The sequence below is a fragment of the Polyodon spathula genome, chromosome 15, assembly GCF_017654505.1.
Source record: "Polyodon spathula isolate WHYD16114869_AA chromosome 15, ASM1765450v1, whole genome shotgun sequence".
Taxonomy (NCBI): Eukaryota; Metazoa; Chordata; class Actinopteri; order Acipenseriformes; family Polyodontidae; genus Polyodon; species Polyodon spathula.
Window position 1 is genome coordinate 17,627,275 of NC_054548.1, and position 24,315 is coordinate 17,651,589.

A 24,315-nucleotide genomic window follows, 5' to 3' on the forward strand; every position below is an offset into this window, starting at 1 on the left:
AATTGTAATAATAAAATACCTTCTTTAGATTGCAAGTAAGGCTTGTCAAATAGGTTCTCTAACCATATTTTCCATCTGTCCGTCGTCATCTGTAAGTGGCCATGGCTGTCTCTCTTTGTGATTACTGTCCCTTTAGTTTGCTTTTGCTGATCTGATGACTGAAGTCTGGGAGAAGCCTGCTGATCTGGTCCTGTGTGTTTTAATTGTGTGCATCCCCTTAAACTGTTCAGTGTGGAAACAGGGTTTGGGCGTAAATATAAATGAATGCAATACATGGACTGAATGTAGCAACATTTACTGTATTTCTGTTTCCATTAAGGTTAGTATCACAGATTGAATGTAATTCATCTTGCGATCTTGACATAACAATTGAAACGGTGAGATCCTGAGATCTTTTATCTTTTTATCTTGTGATCTCAGCATAACAATTTTGATTGTTGAAATTCTGATACCATTCCTTTTGTGATATCGACATAGCACTTTGAAATGTCTAGACTAGATCCTGCGATAATAGATCAATTTATTTCCCCCATGTCATTACTTACAATTCTGTGTTGTCAGCACAAACAAATATTATACCACATTCACGTGGGTCATTTCATGGAGTTTACTGTATGCGCCAAAAAAAGCCTTTTAAATCGTCTAAATCCTAAAACAAAAGTGAGAAACCGTTCTTAAAAGTAAATTAAAAATGGTCTTGATATAGGGCTATCCATAAAAAGGAGAGATTTTCAGTGTCAAAAACTACTCCTAATGGTGAGCAGATGAGAATAGGAGATACAGTAACTTAACATAGGCCCAAAACACATAAACAGAGTAAATTAGTGAACCATGGCAGTATAAAAGCAATTAAAAGGCCTATTTACTTTCTTCCCAAAACAGCATCATACAGTTTTCCAGTTCTCTTGGCCTGAATGTCTCTATATCCTGCTACGTCCATGAGGTGGTTTTACTCTGAGGGAGACCTTCCTCGCCCCTCTGTCTGCACCAGCATGTTAAGTGAGTAGAGTTGGATTGTTAGAGGACCGATCTTGTCTTCATTCAGTAAGGCTTCAATCAGCAGCAACCCACCTCCTAATTATTCCAAGAAAGCAAGAAAATATGTGTGAGAATTGAGGATTTGACTATAATCTATTACAATCAGGTTATTTTACCTCACAAGACCCTGAATGTCTATTAGTTGTATTATTCACACAGTTATGTGCATACAACAATGGTGCTTGTTCATTCTTGCATCATTTTCATTACAACCTCCAATGATACCCCAAGGTCAGTCACGCTGGGCCTATGACAAGAGTCTCCTCTTCTGCTGTCTGGAGATGTGTCTCAGAAAAAAATATATTTTTGTACAGTAGGTAATGGAATGATAGGGTATTTTTTTTGTTAATAAGCATGACTTATCTTAAATCAGTGGTCCATTAATAGATCTTTGAACATAGGTAACACTAAGATAGTCTCATTCTCTATGTCTCATTACCACTTTTCTCAGCCTTACAAACAACATCCACTTATAAAAGGTAACATGGTAAAAGCACAAAGAAGTGTAGCAACTCATAATAAAAGCATAGTTAAAGCATGGTACAGCATGGTACAGCACATGTATAGCTTAAGCATGGTAACTGCAAAGTTACTATCAAATATACAGTGCAATGTTAAAATTTGAAATGGCCCTTTTACAAGACAACGACAGTACTCAGCCTTTGTGCTTAACCACGAAGCAAAGCTGGCTGCTCAAACTGTGCAAAATAATTTCTGTTACAAAAAGAGACACCCTAAACACAATGTATTAACTTATTGTACTGGAGTTTTGACAAATCCAATCTGTTTTTGCACCACCGTATCTGTCGGCTTGATATTTCCCCTCACCGGCTGCTAAATCCTCATGTAGCCCATCTTTTACATAAAGGGGAAGAATACAAAGTCATAGCCCTTACCAGCACTGTTCAGACAGCCCTGTAATTAGCTGCTGGTTGTGGATGTGTTTATTAAAAGATTACAGGTTTTTCTATTCCTGTAATCGTGAATGGGTATTCGGGAGGCTTATGTTCTCAACAAAGCATGTCTGGCACAACAAAACCAGGATATAAACCACAGCAACACTTTAAAGCATGTGTTACTGGTGACAGCAAATTATATTTTGCTGTTATTATATTGCTATAGTGTTGTATATTTTCAGGAGGTAATGCATGTCTAGCATTTTACTGGGACTTGACAAAAACAACCCACATATTAATATATTAAAAAAATAATAATAATGGTTTCTTTTTTTTTTCCCCCCGCTCAAGTTCATATCATCTACATAGCACATGTGTTAAAAATGATATATTCTCTCCTGCCTGGAACTTCACAGGTATAAGGCAACTGCAAAGTACTTCTCCACTGCTCCACTAACCTGGGCTGCATGGTTCACAACTGGATTTGTTCCGATAGTGTAAATATACAGTGCATTCCTAGAAAAGACTGGCAAGTGATGTGGTTCAATACTCCTGACTTGAAAGACCTCTCCCTACTCTTAGGTCTCAGGCCTCTCCCGAACAGAAAGAGATTGTGCTGGCCAAGACAATGACTGAAGACTGCCTTGTGCACCTCGAATCAATCATGAACAATCATGGTGTGGTGATGTGGTAAACTTACTTTATAATCACCCTGTATAATGTTCAGATACAAAAGGGATGTCTAATTTACATATAAAATACGGGCGGTGAGTACAATACAAATTAGGGGTGGCGTCTCTAAATAATTGAGTGTAATCCAACACCGGTTGATATTGTCAGCATGACACCAATAATGACTAACGACAGCCTTACCCATGAATCTGTCTTTACACAGCTCAACAAAGCAATGAGATTTTGAATGTTTCTTTCTGTACAATCGTATCATATCTGATAACTGCTGTTTCTAAACACATTATGAAGGTTCACTTCTGTGGTATATCACTCTCATGCAGAAAAAAAGACATTGAATAGGTAATGTTCCAATAAAACTTTACAGTAAGTGATAACCTATGTTGATGAAACTAGCCAGAGATTTACACTCCACTAATTTCTCCTGCAATAAGATATTGATCTCCTGACATCTTTAGCAGCATGAATTCCTGTGAGAATGCCTTCATGGAATGAAATTCTCCTCTCATCCGATGACACAAAGGGCTCCTTTGTCATTTGTACAACCTTAGGGAGATCGAAGATTGTCACCATGGATTCTGGGTATGCAAACATACACTGTTTGGCTACAGCACCACTGCAACCTTCAAAAAGAACAGAAGAGGTCACAGTGAATTGCATCACTTGACATATAATAAAAACAACTAGTAACTGTAGTAGCTCATTTATATTGTAACAAACAGTGACGGTAAGACTCCAGACCGTAATACAGTTCACAAATTCTTGGTTTATTACAGTAGCGACAGATAGCTCTCACCTTTTAAACCCCACAGACACCAATATTTATACTCCCCTACAAGGACATACAAAGATATAAATAAAACAGCACAACCAATCATAAAACATTGCCCTTTACACTAAATACAAAGTATAAACATTTCCCATCCAATCACAACCAGTTCTCTACATTGCCGGGTGCACTCTGTTGCATACTGCACGAGAAATAAGGGAGCCTGGTGCATGACTTTACCACCAACAGTCCAGCCGTGCTCCTGACCACAAATAATAGTGCTGCCCACACTCACAGTTACAGTATTGTTTTAAGTTTAAAGCTAAAAAATAAATACATTGAACACTCCAGATCATAGATGCCAAGTCAACCTTTTCCCCAAAATACTAGTGAATATATCAATATGCATTGATTACTATCATCGTGAAACCATAATATTCATATCACTGCGATAGTACTCTACCAAGCAAAGCAAAGTAGGACACAGGAAGCTTTTGTAAGAGTAATAAGAGTTTTGACTGAAACAACATTTGCACACATTGTTTATTCTCTTATCTCACAGTGGTACTGTACTGTAGATGGTTCCAGGATTGCAAATTTCACAAGCTGCCCCTTTTTTTTGGATTCTGATAGATGTTTCCATTAAAATAAAAGCCGGACTCCAGTGCTGTCAATACAAAGTATAATATACTAAGCATTAGACAAATGTGATAATTATAGTGTCAACTGAAACGTCTGTTAGGGAAAACGAGAACAATATTTTAAAAATAAATAATTTATGTTTTCATCAACAGCGTTTTATTGAAACCTCACATTTACATTGCCATCATAGGGATGGAACTAAGACTTCTATTGCATAGCACCTTCACCCATTATAGGTTTCACTATGAGATTGATTAGCCACAGTGTATAGGTCACAAAGCTGTCGGCTAAGCCCTTTTTATCGAGGTGTCATTAACTTTAACATGCAGACAGTTAACCAATTAACCATTATCCATAATTCGTTAATGAAAAGCAGCTGTGGATTTTTCGTGGGTGTGCATACATGTGGGGACTCGTGACATCTAGTGGTCAACCCATTACACTGCAGGGAACAAGCTCTTTTCATTCTCATACTAACGTACTAATTCTGCATCACAGTAATCATAATCGGTACGCTTTTAAGAATCAACCGCTCACTGTAATTAATATATATATATATATATATATATATATATATATAGATTATATATATATAATTTGAAAATCCTACATATTGATCACATTGAAAATTCATCATTAGCACCTGTTTAGTATAATTGTTTAATCATACACCTGACTATATGCCTACAAAATCCCTGACTTTGTGCAAGTGTACTTAGAAGAACTGATGCTGTTTTGAAGGCAAAGGGTGGTCACACTAAATATGGATATGATGTAGATTTTTCTTCTGTTCACTCACTTTGCATTTAGTTAATTGATAAATATAATTTATTAACATGTCTATTTTTGAAAGCATTCTTACTTTACAGCATTTTTTCACACCTGCCTAAAACTTTTGCACAGTACTGTATATATATATATATATATATATATATATATATATATATATATATATATATATATATATATATATATAGGTAGGTATATAATAAGTCCGACCTATTAAGAAGGATAAAAAGGAAAGGACAGGGGCTGGACCTTAGTATTGGGTATTATTTCATTCGTGTCCCTACAGTTAACCCAGTACGTAGAAAGGGACAGTGCAGGCATTACAATGTCTATATTGTACGTCCCACGGCAGGGTGCCGTCTTGACACATTAAACCTGTGTGTGTGTGTGTGTGTGTGTGTGTGTGTGTGTGTGTGTGTGTGAGAGAGAGAGAGAGAGAGACTTAATGTATTTATGATTTTATAGCAACACCTTGTGGACAAAAAATGACAACTAAAAAGTAAACATGAAATACTTACTTATTAGATTCCTGCAATGGATATTATTTCTTTATATCAATCATATTTACTGTGGCTTATTTAGGGTGTAGCAACTCAAATCTGTTTTACCTCCAGTGCTGGGTTTCCTATTTGAAAGCACAGTCACAGCAAAGTCTGATTATTATTACTCCAAGATATAAAGAATATTTTAACACAAACTGGTACAAAATGCTTGTAGATACAAATACCTACCCCCAAGATTGTATATGCCTTTAAAAGAGGAGAGGTCAAAGGCTGTGACCACATTTTTACCGCATATATTCCAAACCGAGTTCATGAGCTTCATGACTGCAATCTTTTCTTCATCTGTTCTGAAAAGGGAACAGCAATAAGAACATACATTTACAGAAAGGAACATTATTTGAATGCACCTTGCATTCCGCTAAACCAAATATCAATGAGAAGTTTTGACAACGAATAGATTTCTTCTCATGTTCATACTTAATATGCAGCTTTGCATGTTTAAGATGATTTTGCTGTTTGGTAGCTAGTTGATTTTCTGAATGATGTGGCATGTCCACAATGACATCAGCAGTTGTTTAACATACAGTATAACAGAGACTTGGTGTAAACCAGCACCACCTAGTGTGTAGAGTGTGGTATCCCCCGTTTTGTAGCATGCAATGGTCAGCGGTGTGAAATTAATTCAATAAACAAACTGCTATGCAATGCAATACACTAAACCCTTTCCTACAGTCTAACTGTGACCTTGGCTTTAACATAGCTAAAAAGGTTGTTCATAGGCCAGTGCAGGATCTCTCAAAACAAAAAACTAGCTCCCAAGCGGTACAGCTGGCTTTCAAAGAATAAAATATATATAGTTCCTGTCAGTGTGTTAAACCATTACTTCTTGGCACCTGATAGTATTTCAATTATCTTTAATAATGCTTTACATTTCAATTTGACATATCCCCAAGGCTAATCCAGGAAGTAAACCTATTAAAGCTGGCGTAGCGCCCTAACAGTTTTAATTAGAATGTGCCTAAAACAACACAATTAGCAAATGAATTGCCCCAAGAGCATCAGTCAGGAAATAGGCTTTGCTAACTGTGTAAAGGAAGGACATGTAATCGTTCATCAAATAAACTGTCGTTTTAAAGTACCTTAATCTCAGGCTTTCACTATTGAAAATATCCTGGGGGATATTTAAAGAATCTTGGTGACCTGAAAGATGCTGTCATAATATACATACAGTACAACAGATGTAACCATAAACTTCTCCACTCTGCCCCTAATGGATGTTAAAAACACAGCAGTAAGAAATACCACAAACTTAGAACAAAGGCAGTGTACCAGATGTACCTAGTGGTGAGACAGATTCTGAGAGATCTATTAATGCCAAATACAAAAAACACACAAGGATGTGTTCACTGAAACAGAAAAATGATGCAAAGTGAAACTTAACAAGAAGAAAAATACATTAAGATAGTTGCACTTTAATACTCATTTTACTCATGACAACACACACTATTATGAGTACATCGTTCTATAAATAGTAGAACACTGATATAGAGGACGCATCTGGACAGCTTGGGTAACAGCTGGTTGTTGAAGTGTACAGAGGAGATATAACCTGACATGTACCTTTCAATCACGATAGCCTGAGAAAAACGAGATTACATTGCCAGAAAAGTCATTTTCACAGGCGCTCTCACTGTATAACGAATCCTTAGGCAAGCATTTTAGGAGAACAGTCAGTATGCTACTGGATGACATGCCCACTGTTCCATCTGCATGTGTAGTGTGCAGTAGTTATGCGAGTATGGTGACTACGCTAGACAAAGCTCACTGTGTAGGGAAATATCCTTTACTTAAATATACCTTTTATTTCTTACATAACAGTGATTATTGAGCATGACAGTGTCAATCGATATAGTACTTCATATACAATAATGGTTAAACTTTAGCTCCCAAGTCCCAAGGTTCTTCACAAATATCCAGTGCAGCTTTCCTCACCTAACTACTATACACTTCTCATAGAGATGGCAGAGTAACCCGGGGTTGAAATACTCATAAGTCACACACTGCCTGTTCTCATAAGGGTGCTACTACCTGAGGATTCATTACAGTTGGAAAAGAGCATTACTCAACGCAAGCACCTCTTCATGCACAGAGAAAAGAAATGCCCAATCAGGAAAAGGTTTCTTTTACCTGTACAAGGCTTCGAAGAGGTCATCTAAACTGACACCAAATGCTTTTTCATATTGGTTCTTCCCTTCTTTGGAATGAAATAATGTTGTTAGTGTTGTTCTAAATGTATCAGAACAACCAGTATCTGTTTTAAATACATGTGATACTGCTACCACTTTCATCATATTGTTAGTACATTTGTTTATATACCATGTATGTGTCCCCCATTATTGTCAATTGTATTCTTGTATGCTAATGAGGGAGCAGGTGGGGGATTATTAGTACTGTGTTTCTATTGCAGTGGCAGAATGCCCCTACAGTATCTATGTATTGGGCAGGTTCCTGGTGAATTCTTTTGTGTTAAGGAGCCTGAATAAAGTGCCACAGGCACCTAAAACAGATCTAGTGCTTTGTGGCCTGTTATTGCAACCTGTCAGAGTATTAACTTGTTCTAATATTTTTAAAGGGTGCACTCCTGGTAGTGCCAGCACAGGTAGATGGTTTGTGAGTCATACTGTATTGAATGAAATAAAGACTTTGGACTTGTTCTGGTCAGATACAGTATATCCTGGAAAGCTCTGTGTTGCAGTACAGTGCTGATTTATTTATTTATTTATTTATTAACAGCATTGCTTAAAAAACTAAATACAGACATATGAATAAGTTAATGAACAGAAAATGCACTTAGAAACTACATTGTCCAGGTAAGTCTCTGAACCCTATATAGAAGTAAGTGGCAATGGTAAAACCTAGCAACATAAATCTAAATTACAGTGAGTATAAAGTGATGCCCAACACCTTAATTTTAAGACCACTTTCCCTAACCCTAACCTTAACCTTAAACTTGTACTGTCCAGTCCCCTCTGACAGGTCCAGTCTCACCTACAATAATACATGATAACAGTCTGCAAAAATTGCTCCCATTTACTAGCGTTATACATAAATAATTTACATTAAAATAGGATAAATAATAAACATTGTGCTAGGGGTACAAATATTCTATGAATAATTGTTCCTGGGGGAACAAATATTAAAGGGAACCAACACTTGTTTACCCTGCCACTTTTTAAACACTTAAATTAAAACTACGCTTACACCATTATCATAAATGTAACAAATCAGCTGGTCTGTCCTTACAGAGCTGCATACAATATTTACAGTAATTGCAGTGTGAATGTTGTTAAGAGGTTCATATCATCCCAATGAAATTGGTTTTGTAAGACAATCAGTTGACAAGTGCATACACATATTTCTGCAATTTGCGAGATGGTATAGGTACGTGAGTGTGCTTCAGAATTAGGAGGAATATATTGACTAGTCTCCTTTTCTTATGTTGAAGATATTTTGGTTCTTTGCTTTTATACCTCAGTTTGTAATATGCATTTATTTCATAGGCAATGCTGAAATGAAAAGTTGCTGCTGCTTCAGCTGCAATCGGAACAATGTGACATCCAGCAATGACACCGCGATGATACTGACAAATCCTTTGTCTTAAAAAAAAAAAAGATAGTTCAATTAAATATACAGAATTTCTGTGTGAACAGAGACCTTTTTTTTTTTTTTTTAAAACAGATTACCACATTTTTATTCCAACACAGAGTTCTTCTTACACTGTACATTTCTAGTAGACTGGTGCAACATGTACTGTATTACATGCAACAGACCAAATTAAACACTTCAGAACTCTGTTACATTTTTTTTCATGAGCTTTTTCAACAGTTGGTAGATTAGGGAGCACATTCTGGATGAACTCAGACATAAAATAGATTATGGGTTAGTTAGGTTCTAGCAAGCAGATTTGTGCTTTCATTATAAAGATCCCTGAATTGCAAACTCAAAGCAAAGGTGTGTTGAAAAAAAAAAAAAAAAAAAAACAATTAAAAAAAAAGATAATAAATAAAAAAAAAAGGTTTCGGAAAAATTGGTCTTTATACTACTGAAATAACAACTGCAGTCATGGTCCGAGAGTAAATCTACTTTAGCAGCATCCTCCTGAAGATCCAACATGAGATTTCAAGTCTCAGATCCATGAAACAGCATGTACACATTACAACAGTAAAGGGTTTTTTTTTTTTTTTTTTCTCTACTGACAGCTTCATCACTTCTAGCTTTCTGATACTTCTATGTGTACCCCCTGGCTGCATTGAGGATTTGCTTCTATTAAATGATGCATCATAATGCAATACAATATTTGTGCTTCAAGCAGAAAGGTTTGCCATAACAATATGTGTGCCTACGTGCCAAGGACTGCCAATACAGTAGCAAATGGGAGTCAATTCTTGTGGTTGCATTGCATTTTTTTTTATTTATCTTTCCCAAAGATAACAGGTCTAGTTGATCAACAAATACAACTACACTGCTGGAAATGTCACAGAATCCATATTACCTGTAATATAATTAGTCTTTGTACTGCTATAGTCAATTTACACAGATATAAAAAAAAATAAAAAACCAACATCCATTTATTTCCATCACTTGCACATATATTTTTTTATATATATTTTCTTACTTTCCCACATTATTAAGGTCTATACTATAGTGCAGATTTCAGACCGGACTCTTCCTCCGCCACCCATAATACCTCAAGTCAATTCCCAATTTAGTTCAACAGCAGGGGAAACCTGCTAAAATTAAACAGGCTCATTATTTAACTTAAAAGTCATAGTTCTAACAGTCTAATCTTTTAATGTCTGTTATGCCAGCTTCCTCTACCCTCCAGTAAAAGCTATGCTCTTCGTTTATCTTGCTCATTATTCCCAGCTTCCACTTCTGTGGCGGCTTGGTCTTCTTTTATGTTGCCGATTTCTCTCACTGCTTAAGCTGTGTCTGCTGTGTCCGCGATGCTGGCTGCTCTCCCGGCTTGAATCTTTGTAATGTCGGCTCCTGTCCCTCTGGTGCCGGCTGTCATCGTTGCCAGAGTCTCTCCTCTCCCTGCGATTCTGTCGGTTCTCATCGCTGGATTTTCTGGGCCTCCAACTCCTCTCATTACTAGTGTGCTGATGTCTACTCCGCTCCTGGCTGGAATGTCTCCTGGAGCTGCTCTTATGCCAGCGTCCATCATTGGAACCATGGGAGTGTGACCTGGTGGCAGAGTTTGACTTCAAAATATCCGCTCTGACAGTGTTCCTGTAGTTTACTACGCTCCCATTTACTGTACTCCTATCTGATGTTCCATTTGCTTTAGTGTCATGAACAGCTGGACTGTTGTGTTGACCTGGTGTAGACTGTTCTGAACCTGAGTGAATCCCGCTGATGTTTACTATTGACCTGAGCTGCACACATTGAGCTCCTCTGGGTTCCTCCTTGTCCTCAGGTCTACCCCCAGTGTTCTTCTTCAGGTTGCCTAGCAGTTTCTCCCGGAGCTCTTTCTCTCTCCTTTGAAGCTCCAGAGCCCGAGATTTCTCCTCCTCAACACGCCGCAGCGCAGCCTCCTGCTGCTGCCTTTTCTCCTCCAGTAGATGGAGCCTTGCCTTTTCTGCTTTCTGCTTCTCCATCTCCTGTTGTTTCATAGCCTGGAACAAAGGTTGGAGAAAATCAATGAAACAAGTAAACACTAGCAAACAGGAGAAGGGCTTGGAATAAGGAATTACAAAGAAAGTCTAACAAAGCCAAGAATCTGGGGGCCTTCATGTTCCCAGGATCTCTATAGAGGGAACGAATTGTTCCAGCTGCAGTGACGCAAAATCTTCCGGCAGCATTTGCTACCATTATGTGTTTTGCACAATAAATGGTGCTATGTATCTAGAAAGCGGAAATTTGAGAATTATACCTGCAATACATCTATTCCCCAGCAGGTGTCCCAAGCAGAAGATTATGTTACTATGGAAGGCTATCTATACTATGCTGTACGGGTCAAAATGAGTTGGTGCAAATTTGAAATACACTTAGAAAAACTTTTGGTAAAAAAAATCGAATTACTGCATGTTCTCATTTGTTCAAAGAAGAAATTAAACAATTATTTCAATACACTTAGTTCAAAGGGAAGCTTTCCAAATCTTAGCTAAACAAACAGCGTATTTCAAACTGCTCATGGTGAACGAGATATTTTTGATGGAATCACATCTGGTAGGGTGCACTCTAAAAACTAAATGCAGACTACCTTGTTCAATAAAGCTTGTGTTTACTGCTGTGAGATTGGTAAAAAAAAAAAATACTTAAAGTAATTCATAATTTCATTTCGATACTTGTATATCAAATCGTACTGTCATTTGTATTTGCTCTTATTAGGACTGAAGTCACTGTATTTGATATCTTGCTGTTAATTGTACCGTAATTCTTGATATGTATTTTTGTATACAACTGTAAGTCACCCTAGGTAAGGGCATCTGCTAAGAAATAAAGAAAGAAAGAAAGAAATAATAAAGGCATTTGTTGAAGGAGAAATGTTTTTAGTTGAAGAATGAGAAAAATTTACAGAATCTTGTTTTAAAAAATAACAAAATGCACTTTTTTGACAATAACTTTACATGTGATCCTTTATTAAACAAACTACACACCTTAATTATTTTAATAGGCACTGTGCTTATGCGCAGGTACACAATAGTATATTTAAACCTAATTACTTCTATTTTGTACTGTAGCCTAAGTCATTTTCTGTTATCAGTTTTTTACTTTGTTGTCTTCACATAAACACATTTGTGAAGGTGAGACCCTAACTATAATATTTAAATGCCTGTTATTGTGCTTATTTCTTTACTGTTATTCTAGTATTGGAGACAGAGCAAGTGTATTTGATAAACAACTGTATATTGCTTTATTTAGATTAGGTCACTTACCTTAATGAAGTTGCAGTAGCTTTACATATGTAATCTTCTAAGAGAAGGGGTAATGCTAATGTTTAGTTATTACTCGTAAGAGTTAGGGACGAGAGAATAATAATGACAATGATAATAAGAAGAAGCAAACACAGGATAATGGAATAGTTTATCGATCGACTATTTGTAAACAAAGACAGTATTCATGCAGGTTAAACAAAAACGTGTAAACATTTAAATTAAAAATATATATGAATGTTTATTGTAGAAAGTATGAATGGAATGGATGTTAAATAATATAGTTTATATGTGTATAAAATAATTCCAGGTGTAACTGTTTATTGAATAATTCATCTTTTCATGCATTTGTTCATTTGTGATCTTGTGAGTGTCAGTCATTTTATGTACAATGTGTTAGTCTGTGAGCATCAGTTGTCATTTGTGTGAAGTATCCAGTATCACAATACATATTTATGTCTGTAAACATTACCGAGTTGCTGTTTCCTGCGTTCCAAAAACCTCTGTGTTCCTGAGGTGAAAACATGACTAAGGGTGGGTGTAAGCTTGGACCACCACCCGGTTACAAAATTATTTAAAGTACAGTAATACCGATAGCCTAAATTAAATATGTCTATAGTTCTTGATGTTAGCTGTTCAGGATACTGTTATTCAAAGTCCATCTGTGATCATTTATTTATGTCACAGAATTGTATAATGTTACAGCATTGTTTGTGTACTTATTTATTTATTGTGTCAAATATACTTGCTCACAGTACAGTGCAAGGATAACGTGCTTTCAGTTTAATAAGATACCAACCAAATTTTCATTAATACTGAAATTTCTGGCTTGAGTTTATAACTGACTAACTACTTTTTCTGACATGTTATCATACATTAGTTTAAGCTACATACAAATCATACGCATCTGAATGCAAATAAAAGCAGTAACAGATGTAAGTATATTAATCTATTTGCTTCCCATTCATCACGGCAGACTTGTTTTTTTTTTTAAATAAGCAGGGTGTGATATTAACCAAAGTGACATTGAGTGTGTTTGACTATAGTTTGAAAGGGAACTAAAATATGTATTCAAATATTTAAAAAATGCCAAGTGGGATCCAAAAAAAACCAAACCTCTTTGCAGGAAACCCAGAGTCATTAGGGTTAAACATTTGAAATGTTTAGAATGAGAAAGATCACTGGGTTACCAGAGAATTCTCACAGCCTTCAATTAGGAGGCTAAGATACGAGAGCTGGCCTTGAATTATTTTTTATATTTTTAATCATCTTTAGGGTATTTGTACAAATGCTAAAGATCATTTCTGCTAAATGAAATCTTTGCACCCTTTGAGAAAATATTATTCATTTTATTAATATTGATTACCACTTTGAAAAAAACAAATATTGATATTATCAATATCTAATTACTCAGTAACAGTTGAACATAATATAGTGTAGAACAGATGAATAAGTGCAAGGGAAATTAAATTTGTCCAAACTTTTGCACTTACTACAAAATGAGGTTACTTTTAGGTAAACTGAATACAGCACTGCAGTATAGGATAGGTACATGTCATCAGTGCTTCCATCCAAAAGCACTGAAAGCCTAGGCATATAATGTACTCAATTTTAGTTCTAAGCACTAGCTGGTGATCTCTTAATCTGAGTCCAGACATTACCTTTGCTCTGCTAAGTAACTCTGCGATCAGCCTGATAGACTCCAGGTTTCTCTTGGCCAGCAGAAGTTTTCTTTCTTCAAAGACAATCTTTTGGTGCAGTTTTTTCTGCTCCTCTGCTTGCATCTTTTTAATCTTCTTCATGTTCTTCTTCTCCTCTCGCTCTCTCTGTTTCTGCTCCCTCTTGTGCAGCTTCTCCTCCCGCTTTCTCTCCTTTTCCTCTTCTTCCTGCTCCTTCTGCTTCCTTAAAAAAGAACACCTTAGGCAATGGCATCACTTTTTTTTCTTACCAAGGGTTAAATCACTTTTTTTGCATGATCAACCAAAATCTTTTCTGCACCATCAGTTCCCTTTCAATTTGAAGACAACCACCAACAACACTTTTGAGATATTTGCCTATCGGCAGCTTTGATATAAAATGCTCAGAAATTCCTGCCAAAGGCAGGCATTATCCCAAAAGTATCATTGATGGTTGTCTTCTCTTTCAGGGAACCAGGGTTACATCTGTAACCTAACGTTTTCTGTACATGGCATATTTGCTATTCTTTGACTAGGATACTCAACTGTGGTTCATACTCTAGTAGATGAAGCCTATATACTGCATATTATCATCATCACTACTATTACAAATGTTGTTATTATTGCTTCAATCCCCATGCTGTTACCTTTCTTCTTCCTTCAGTCTCTTCTCTTCCTCTTTCTCCTTGCGTTTGTGTTCTTCTCGCCGACGTTCAAGTTCTTGAAGCTTCTGCCTCTCAAGCTGTCGTTTTCGGATTGCAGTTTCACTCAGATGCTTGGTGGTATCAAACAAGACCTAAAACAAACCATAGCAAGTATTTAATTAACTTATTGAAGGACTTAAATCCTAAATTCCCTAAACAGCAGCTATGATATACTCAAAAGTCCACTGCTGTTTGTTTGTTTTTTTCTCATAAAGTGGTGATGAATAATAAAAAGCCAATTTATTCACCAGTCTCATTAAAAGCTGGAGGCCTTTTTGTCAGTAAATGATTTGCTATATCTCATTAACTAAACAGCACAGACTCAAGCCAATTGTATTCTAGGTTCCATTTTCTTTCAAATCATCCATCTCTAAATTAAATTTAAAACTCAAATTTTAATCCTCCTTAAAAAAAGGTTTGCACCTCTGCTTTTTAATGAAATGCTAAGTTACAGTAGTAAAAAGAGGTGATATTAAAAGTGCTACCTCTGCATTATTGTTCCATTCCATTTAATCCTGCAAAATCAAAAATACACTGCAGTAATGTTCACCACCTGAATATTTTAGCTCACCAGGAAGTCCAGTTTAATCCACCATATATAATTTCAGCAACCAATACTGCCAGTGCAACACTAACATGCTTCCCCACAATCAGCAATACACTGCATGACATATAATGATCTCAATAGAAATAACAATAGATAATTATACAGTACAAACATAATATGATGAAACATGTAAGAAATGATATACAAGTAAGATGCTGTGCTCTGTCCCATTTTGTGAGTCAATGCAGCAATGAATTTGGTATGTTTGATTGAAAACAACATGGGTTATCTAGTGCTTTATTTTTTTGATTGAATTTTAGTTTTATTATCAAACAGCTTTTTACTCTTTTGAATTATATAGCCTTCTTACCTTAATGTTACATGCTACTGCCTTTCCATCTTCTCCGCTGAACATCAACTTCATTCCCCTCAGCGCATCCATCGCCTTAACAAACCCTATGTACTCTTGATACTGCACATAACCCTCAAAGTTCAAGTGACCCCCAAAGCTAAAGGTGTGAAAATTCTTGTCCATCATATCCTCTCTGTATGGGTCGAGCATTGGAATGTCCACATTGCGGATCTTTCCAAATGTTTCAAACACCGTTTTCAGGACGGACTCGCAGGGCTTTTCAGAGTTAGAGTCTTTCGAGGCAAACCACTTACACGGCAGTCCTTCCAAATGAATGGTGTCTGGCCTCTCACCAGGGAGAGTCTCATTCATGTCTTTGGCATCACGAAAGAAAACGTCCCAGTCATGTTGGGTAGGGAACTCCATTTTATACTCAGCTGCTCTGACTTTTAATATGTCACTGAAACCACTGAGCTTTATCGTCTTGCCATCTAGCTTTGATAAAAACTTTTTTACTATGCCCTTGTTTTCAACTTCCCCGTCAAACCTAATGAACTCCATGGTGCTCTTTGAGATGCGAAGGACAGAGAACTGGTCAGGATGCACCATTGCTTTAAGTCTTTCCATCACTTCCCAGTTGGAAATAGATTTCCCTGGCAGTTTGAGCTGGGGGAGGGCTACACTCACTGTCATCTTCGCAATGGGTTTTAGGTACAAACCTTGAGATGGACACAGTTTAACAGCTTCAGTAGTATCATGAACTATTATGGTAGTCATCCTGCCAACATGGAGCTGTGACCTACTTGGGAGAAAACAAAAACAAATACAGATAAGATAAAACATAATGTAAAGGTAAGGCACGTTATATAACAATACAATCCATTTACTGTACTTATTTTTTTGCTTCTCTAACTGCTGTAGTATTTCGTCTGACTTTTATTGTGAAAACTACAGCAGGAAATATTATCTATGTTGCAATCGTTCTGTTTTCATAACTAATTTTGAGTGTACCAATGTCAAGATGGCTTCGAAATAACTGCAGGATTAATGATCTTATGAGGAGTGGGCCTATTTTTTTTATTTGTGAATTTTAATGTTCATAAAAAGCACCATTAAACCTTTCCCCTTCAGGTCTGCAATAGACCTTAATCCTCACCTGAACACACCTTGCTGACTACTTTTATTGCTTTATCAAGGCGTGCACTCAACTTCACCAGAGCTTGTTGGCTTTCCAGTTTGTAAACATTCTCTAAACTTCTAAAGCATGTTTCTGCTGCAGGTACAAAATAATCCTTCCTCCTAAAACCTTTCCACTATCTGCTCTAAACAGACCTGCTCCTTTCCTGCTTCTTCTGCCACTACGACTACAATCCCCCGGATGTAGTCTAACACTACTGATCACCATAGTAACACCTTCCATTAAAGTGCGTAGATTGCCCATTGGTATAGTATCCAGTTGTTTGGTCATATCCTCTTTTACAATGCTATTGTTCGTGTTTGAAACGGGCATACAAAGACGAAGGAACTACTGACCTAGTTCATATTACCGGTATACTACAGTCCTGTGCAAGTGTACATAGATCATATTTACAAAACATCCAAAAATGCTTATCTCTTTTCTTTTGTGCTGTACTCACAACAAAGACTATATTACTGAAACTTTTAAAGGTCGTTTAATATATGTATCACGAACTGCTCGTTTTCGTTTGTATTCATAATAATAATAATAATAATAATAATAATAATAATAATAATAATAATAATAATAATAACCCAGTCACTGAAAAAGTAAATTCACCTTACCTCAACACTGAAAATAAAACCGTATGAGGACTTCACAGGCACAAACTAAGTCGAGCTCTGCCAACGCACACGAACAACAAGCAGCGCTTGGAAGACGATCATCAATCGATATTTTTAGCTGTACAAGGTGCTTCTCATTTTCCGAGCCGCTACAAGTTTATTCTCAACTGTTTTCTTAATAAAGAAACTCGTTTGTTGTTGAATCAAAACGTACAAGCAAAGTTATCGAGTGACGTTTCCTGTTGTGCTGAACAAAAGGAGAGATCACATGGGCCAATCAGGGCTCACTTTTTTCAGGGGGTGCTCTACAGTAAAGAGCTCGGTTAACAACGGTGACATTACTTGTCATTTATATTCAATGAAACAACACCAATACGTAATTACTAATGTATACATTTTATATTACTATAAACAGCAGTCCTTAATTAACATGTTATATGGTATTCAGGTAATGTTAGCCTGCAGTTTCATGAAGCTAAACAAACGTATTGCACATGACTCTTGTTCCACTGTGCCTTTAGACGGGAGTTTTGTATTTCAGCAAAATAACCTCTTTGCAAGTTAAAGATTAGTTTATTAGTGATTGTCTTTAGTTTTTGATAGATTCAGATTAGCTTTAAACGAATGATGCTAACACATGGGACACGTTTATTAAACTGCTTAGTAACTTGGAGTGAACGTCTTTAAGTTTATTAAAAATATACGAACTGGTAATTGTATCAGGCATTTACCGCTCAAAATGCACTAACTGGACACCTTAAACAATGTAAAGCCCCCCCGTTTTGCGGTAGAATATTATCCCTCAAAAGTACCGTGTAAGTAGATTTCTAATCGATTTTCACTTTTTCTTTGTTTTCAACAGCCACACATAAAAGAACATTCAAGGCGTAGATACGTTTAAAAACAATCTTTTGATGTTTACGCAATATATGTATTTTCTCTTTTAAAAAAATATCTGTATGTTCCTCTGTTCCTACAGTTTATTAAGCTAATTTAGGGTAATGTTAATATGCCCAGGAGGACCGTTATTGTTTCTTCATTCAGCCAACAGGTGACAGCTAGATCCTTAATGGTAGGATGCTGAATTCTTTCAGATGTAATGTTCTTCTGCAAAGTCAACAGCAGGTGGCGTCTGAGTAAAAAAAGAAGTACAGAAACAGGATGTATTGTGCAGTTGGTTGACTCCGTATTACGCATGTGTGTAAAGTCTCATACAAAACAAAATGTGAATATTACTGTAATGTCCATTTAAACACTTGAGTTACAAACAACAGCAACATTGTATCTAAGAACCACATGGATTTAAAAATGTCCCATTTATTAGCTACCTGTGGGCAGTCTTCAGACGTTTTCTCACAGTGAAATACAGTAATATACAGCACTGCTGTCCAACCGATGGCTCTTGAGTCATGTGTGCTGTAGCTCATGGAGCTCCACAACATGAAGCTCTTTTGAAAGGTTCCATTTAGGATTTTTAATGGGTTTGAAAGACTGCAAGGACATATGAAGCCTTCGGTAGCAACAAGCAGTAAAAATTCAGCACACTGATGTTGTATTTAATGAAGCAGAGCCACTGCCGTTGCTGCTATTTAGTCAGAACTGAACATTAGTGAAAAGGGGTGTATTGGCCAAGTCAATGTTCTTGAACAGTTAGACCTGCCTGGCCCCTTTACGGCTTAAAGGGACAAAAATAGCATAAATACTCTTTATGCTTGGTTTAGTGGCACAGTCACAAGAAATGTGAGTCCACAGCATTTCGTGAGGTTCTGACTGAAAAGGGACACTTAACTCTCTAGCAAAGTAAGGGCGGGGAACTCTAGGTACGAACCATCGGAAAAGGGCCAGCTCTATAGTGCAATGACAAGGGTGCAGTGGAAGGCTAATATCTTGTGGGTAAAATATTTTATACTTGTATGGACTACACCTTTAATCCACAGATTACAGAAGTAAATGGAGACAAACCCTGACAGAAAATATTATTGTTATTGCCAGTTTGTATCTACTCTGAAAAACAGTTTCCTCACAGTAGCTTCAAAAGAATGTGTCATTAAATGGTATGCACTTATTCATTCTTGTTGGTATGCAAATTAGTTCTGCTAGGTATGTCATCAACTTGATACAGGCTTTGTAATGAACAGGTTCATTGGAGAGACCCGCCTCTTCCTGGGTTACCTAGGTGAATTCTTTTGTGTATTTTTGCTTTAGGCCCTGGAAAAAATGTAATAATTCAGCTATCAAAGTGCTACTTAAAAATAACACTACTTGTTTTCAAGACTGTAGGAATCAACATTTACCTGCTAACCGCAATGTAAGCAACCTGTCATTCAAATGCTTCCACCTTGTCCGTGGAGGAGAAGCACAGTCAGGTTAGCTTTCTTCTAAAACGACCAGTAACGATATATGGCTGGTGTCACAGACCCAGATCAGCGCTAATCTTGGATGGACATAACTAAATTAACGTCAGGTAGTTCAAGACTGGAGCTAATCAAAGTCTCTGAAACCAGCCATTAAGTTCTTAGACTCATGCTTGTTATAAACATTTGCAAATTATTTATTAAGAGACCTTACAAAAAAGTACTATAGTATAGTATAGTACAGCACAACATTACTACAGTGCCAATACTATAGTACTATAGCAGTACTGTATATAGTACTACAGTACCAATACTATATTACAGTACTATTATAGTACCACACTATAGTATTCTCTTTTTACTATAGTACAGTACTATAGTGTTTTTAAAGTGATACTGTAGTACTTTTTTGTAAGGACCAGACCAGACACAGTTGAGAATGAAATACAGACAAAATAAAATATAAACGTTAACGTCTAGTCTACACATATGCTAGTGAATGCAGCAGTTATTATAATGTTGTAGCCCTTATAATAATAACAATTCACATTGATATGCATACAAAAGAAATGTGAAATGCGTTTCAGTTTTATTTATTACTACCACAATATACGAATTTACTTTTAGGGACTTTTTTTCAGAGTTGGCTGATGTTTTAATAATTCAAACGTGTGTTTTGTAAGTCTTTTTTATAGTATTGCAGTAACATTACTGTGATATAAAAAATGAATGAATCAATAGCCTATGGAAAAGTTTGGAATGACTAGACTTCTGATTTGGAACAGGGCACGAGAAGACAACTCAACACTGATTCTGACTTCAGCTCACAACCAGAAAAATCTTGTTGTTTTATTTACGGTATACAACTACCATTGCAGGAAACATTTTTGAATGACATCTTGTAGATCAACACAATAAGAAAACTTGCCTGTAATGTACTCATTCACAAAGATCATGGGTTGTTTAAAGTTCATAGAGAAAACCAAAATATTCCAGTAAACCCAGTGTGAATTGTCATTATTTGTAGGTCTCAAATTACCCGACCCCCCCCCCCCCCCCTCCAGATATTTTAAAGCCACAGTTACTTTTCTTTTTCCTTATGGCCTCTTGAAGTAGGGCTCTTTTTTGTTGGAAATTGAGGGCTCTATGAAATGACAACAATTCATACTGGATACGATGTACTGGAATTATTGTGTTGGCTCTGTGCTTTAACCCTTTCATGCATGGCGACCTCAAATGGGGGCAAAAAACTCTTCTTGTCTTGGGACAGAGCTTACACAATAATTCCAATACATCTTATCTAATATAAAATATAACAAAAGAAAATCTCAACGTAACTTTATAATGTAAGTGTCCTTATGAAAGGGATCAAAATAGGTCAGAAATATGACAGGATTAATACTGAACACACATTTGATGTGATGGAAAGCTTAAACCTGTTCCTGGGGTTTAAGCACATATATGCCTAATCTCATTTTCAGCTAAAACATCTCAAGATTGTGGCTTATATTACAAGCAAATATAGTGAAACTGATTCATGTGGCAAATATACAGCTTCATTGTACTATTTTAAGATTTAGTTGTTCACTGGTCAAAAACCAACGCTCCAAAAGGGAGTTCCGAAGTTCCAAAAGGGACTAAATCATTTTTAAATCCTTCTATGAATCACTTAAATCACTTAAATTAAAAAAAAAAAAAAAAAACATACAGTTTATAAGTGAAACTTTAAAAAAAAAAAAAATCCTATGCTGTAACCGCTCCAAGCCATTTTGAACTCAGTTCAAGTTTCCCACCTTTAGAACGCTGTCAATCACGATGGAGTTCAACAGGATTTCATTAAAAGCGAAGTGTATAATTTTAAAGAATTTGTCAATTAACTGTTTGCAGTGGCTCAGTAGTAATTACAACTGCTGAAGTGAATCTTTTCATTAAAACTGGCTTGTGTCATGTTTCAGACTGGAGAGTAGGCTTTAAATGCATTTTCATGCATCATAATGAACAACACAGAGCAAACTGCCAACTGGATATTCAAGCTTCCCCAGACTTGGGCTTGCAAAGGTTAGTCAGAAACTGTTTGTAGTACACAACAGAATAATGATTCAGCTAAGCCACTGCTCTTCTTATCTGTGTAATATATTTTAAACATATTTTGTACAGACACTTTTATATTTGACATTTATTCATTAGTCTAATATATATATATATATATTTATATATATATATATATATATAATATATATATATATATATATATATTAAATTACAATTTCAAGTTCGCCATAAATATATTATATATACAATGTTCTCGGTTAGTTCAATGCATGAAATTCGCCAAAAGGCTTTTATATTCAAAGCATTTTTAGCAAATTTCCAAAAAATTAAAAATGAGCATTTTATAAAAATAGAAAAAATTGTAGACGATTAATGTTGAAAATTTTTACGAGTGTGTAGATTAATTTTTGAATGAGTAAAAGTGAAGCTGAACAGAGCTGGAGAATTGTAGCAGTGAAGATGTTGGCCTAGATGTCAATGTCTTAGCTAGCACTTTCTTTCTCAAAATGAAACCGACAATGTCAGTGTCAACTAGAACCTTATGCTAAACTATCACTGACAAAACTGACATACCAAAAGAGAATGTAAAAAATACTGTAATGCCCTCAGTACTAAAGCGTTACCAAGGAGCACTGCTATATATACAACTGTTTGTGTTAGTCATGATCATAAGATATGCTTCTAAATGACTTCACACCCCTCTTCTGTACTGTGTGTGCTCCAACATGTGCAAAACAATCCACCCAGCCTGTGAGTCACTCACAATGTTACATTCTTGCCTTCGGAGGTTTGGCAGATCCCCTGTCCTACTGTATCCAGGTCCATATAACAAGTATATACAGGTAAAGATGGGTGTTTCACTAACCTTGTTCCTGTCTGGAGCCCATGTTTTGGGTGGGGAGGTTGATTTGTAATGAGGATTATTATATCGCTTAAGTGGCTATGCAAAAATAATTATTTAATAGTAAGCGTCCGCATTATGCCTAAGAACCTAAAAGAAAACTCCCAAGTACGCTGCTGTTACTGATACTAATGGATATTGATTTAAATTAAGGCACACCAAAGTAATACAAAAGTGACTACAAAAGATTTAGAAGTGAGTAGTTTTTCGAGATTTACGATTATACTGTATATACTGTATTACAGTTTTTCGAGATTTACGATTATACTGTATTTACAGTATAATCGTAAATCTCGAAAAACTACTCACTTCTAAATCTTTTGTATACATTTTTGTATTACTTTAGTATAAATACATGTTAATTTGAATTCATTTGTTGTTTTTTTTCTGACTTTATGTGAACGAAAAGACGCACATTTGCCCGTTTTCCCATTGGAAATAGTGATATTTTGAAATATCACTGTCCTGGTCACAAAAGCAAAGTTTGTGGGGAATAATAGCCATTTTCTATACTTTTGAGGCATAAGCAATTAGGAAATAACACTTACTAACCAGAAAAAAAAAAATAATAATAATAATTTGTTACACGGTGTTATTATTATTATTGTCTCACTTACAGAAATGCTCCGGTAATTTTTTTCAAAAGCAATGCCTTTTATACTTGGTATTGTATGTGAGAATATGATGTTCAAATACAGTATAGAAACAACAAATTCCTCTGAATATTTGGATTACTGTGATACAGCATTTGTGGGATGTTCAAGTGTAAATGCTTTTCATGTTTTGCATTTCTCTAGATTTGTCAACAATTGGTGGCAAGGGGAGTTAGGGTTTGTTATGACCAGATTGTAGAGTGCTGCCTCTGCTACATTGAGTGATGTGTTTGAGCTTTATACTGTAGATTAAATTGATTCCCTTTCAATTCAACCGTAATGCTTAAGTGGTTTTCACTGACCTTGTACTGTCAAAAAGTGAAGTGTTTGCATGATGCCTGGTTGACCATACATTGATCACCGGTTGTGATGGCTTATGCACTTTCAGCTGCACATTATCAACAAAGTCAGGAGGGGCAGAGAGTGTTGATTAAAAACAATAATCTACACTCATGTGCATTCCAGGACCTGCAGGGGACCTATGCCCCCCCCCCCCCTCCCCCCCTCCCCCCCCCCACCGAATATTAGTTGACTCAATGAGTATCTCAGACTTTGTGTGCATATGGAGCTCAACCTGGACACATACTGTGGAAGAATGGTTTAAAGAGAACGGCCCATTCATGGGTTGACTCAACTCACCCCCTGCCTCCCCCTACTTACGACCCTATAGTCTTAGTGACAGTTCGGGAGAAACTATTGATATCACTCTATCAGGTTGATTTGTGTCTCCTAAATTCTACGGGTGGACTTCTGGGGGCCTCTTCATGGGGTGATCGAGCTAGGTCTGTCAAACAAGTGTTATGCTGATGCACTGGGGAGACCCGCACTGTGGCACTAGGTTGTAGGCAAAATAAGCTGATCCTGGAACCAATGTGAACTCAGCCATCGACATAGGCAGAAGGATATCTACATCATTAGATGGAAAAGAAAACGCAAATAGGATGGAGAGAGCAGATGGATCACATAGTTTACCGTTAGTATGCCTATTAGTGGTGATTCGATGGTGAG

At 36.4% G+C, this 24,315-nt stretch overlaps 1 protein-coding gene and 1 pseudogene across 2 annotated transcripts; both read right to left on the reverse strand.

Annotated features, from left to right (window-relative positions):
- Positions 1-3,038: 3,038 nt before the first annotated feature.
- On the reverse strand, positions 3,039-10,012 carry LOC121327522 (annotated as a pseudogene).
- LOC121328010 (A-kinase anchor protein 17A-like) lies at positions 9,392-17,586 on the reverse strand. Of its 2 annotated transcripts, none has more exons than XM_041272430.1 (5): positions 17,348-17,586; positions 15,563-16,343; positions 14,589-14,737; positions 13,927-14,167; positions 9,392-11,005 (listed from the first exon to the last, which is right to left on the reverse strand). In XM_041272430.1, the coding sequence occupies exons 2-5, from the start codon at positions 16,319-16,321 to the stop codon at positions 10,244-10,246; spliced, it is 1,911 nt and encodes a 636-aa protein (XP_041128364.1). In that variant the 5' UTR covers positions 16,322-16,343; positions 17,348-17,586; the 3' UTR covers positions 9,392-10,243. The 2 variants fall into 2 exon arrangements, with proteins under 2 accessions (XP_041128364.1, XP_041128363.1); XM_041272429.1 differs by having other exon boundaries at positions 15,563-16,346.
- Positions 17,587-24,315: the final 6,729 nt, after the last annotated feature.

Excerpts from the sequence above, each read along its gene's own strand:
- LOC121328010 (XM_041272430.1), bottom strand. The coding sequence starts at position 16,321 with ATGACTACCATAATAGTTCATGATACTACTGAAGCTGTTAAACTGTGT. Across the intron at positions 14,738-15,562 it reads CAGTAGCATGTAACATTAAG|GTCTTGTTTGATACCACCAA; the intron begins GTAAGAAGGCTA and ends GGTTTGTTTTAG. Across the intron at positions 11,006-13,926 it reads AGTTACTTAGCAGAGCAAAG|GCTATGAAACAACAGGAGAT; the intron begins GTAATGTCTGGA and ends CCTTTGTTCCAG.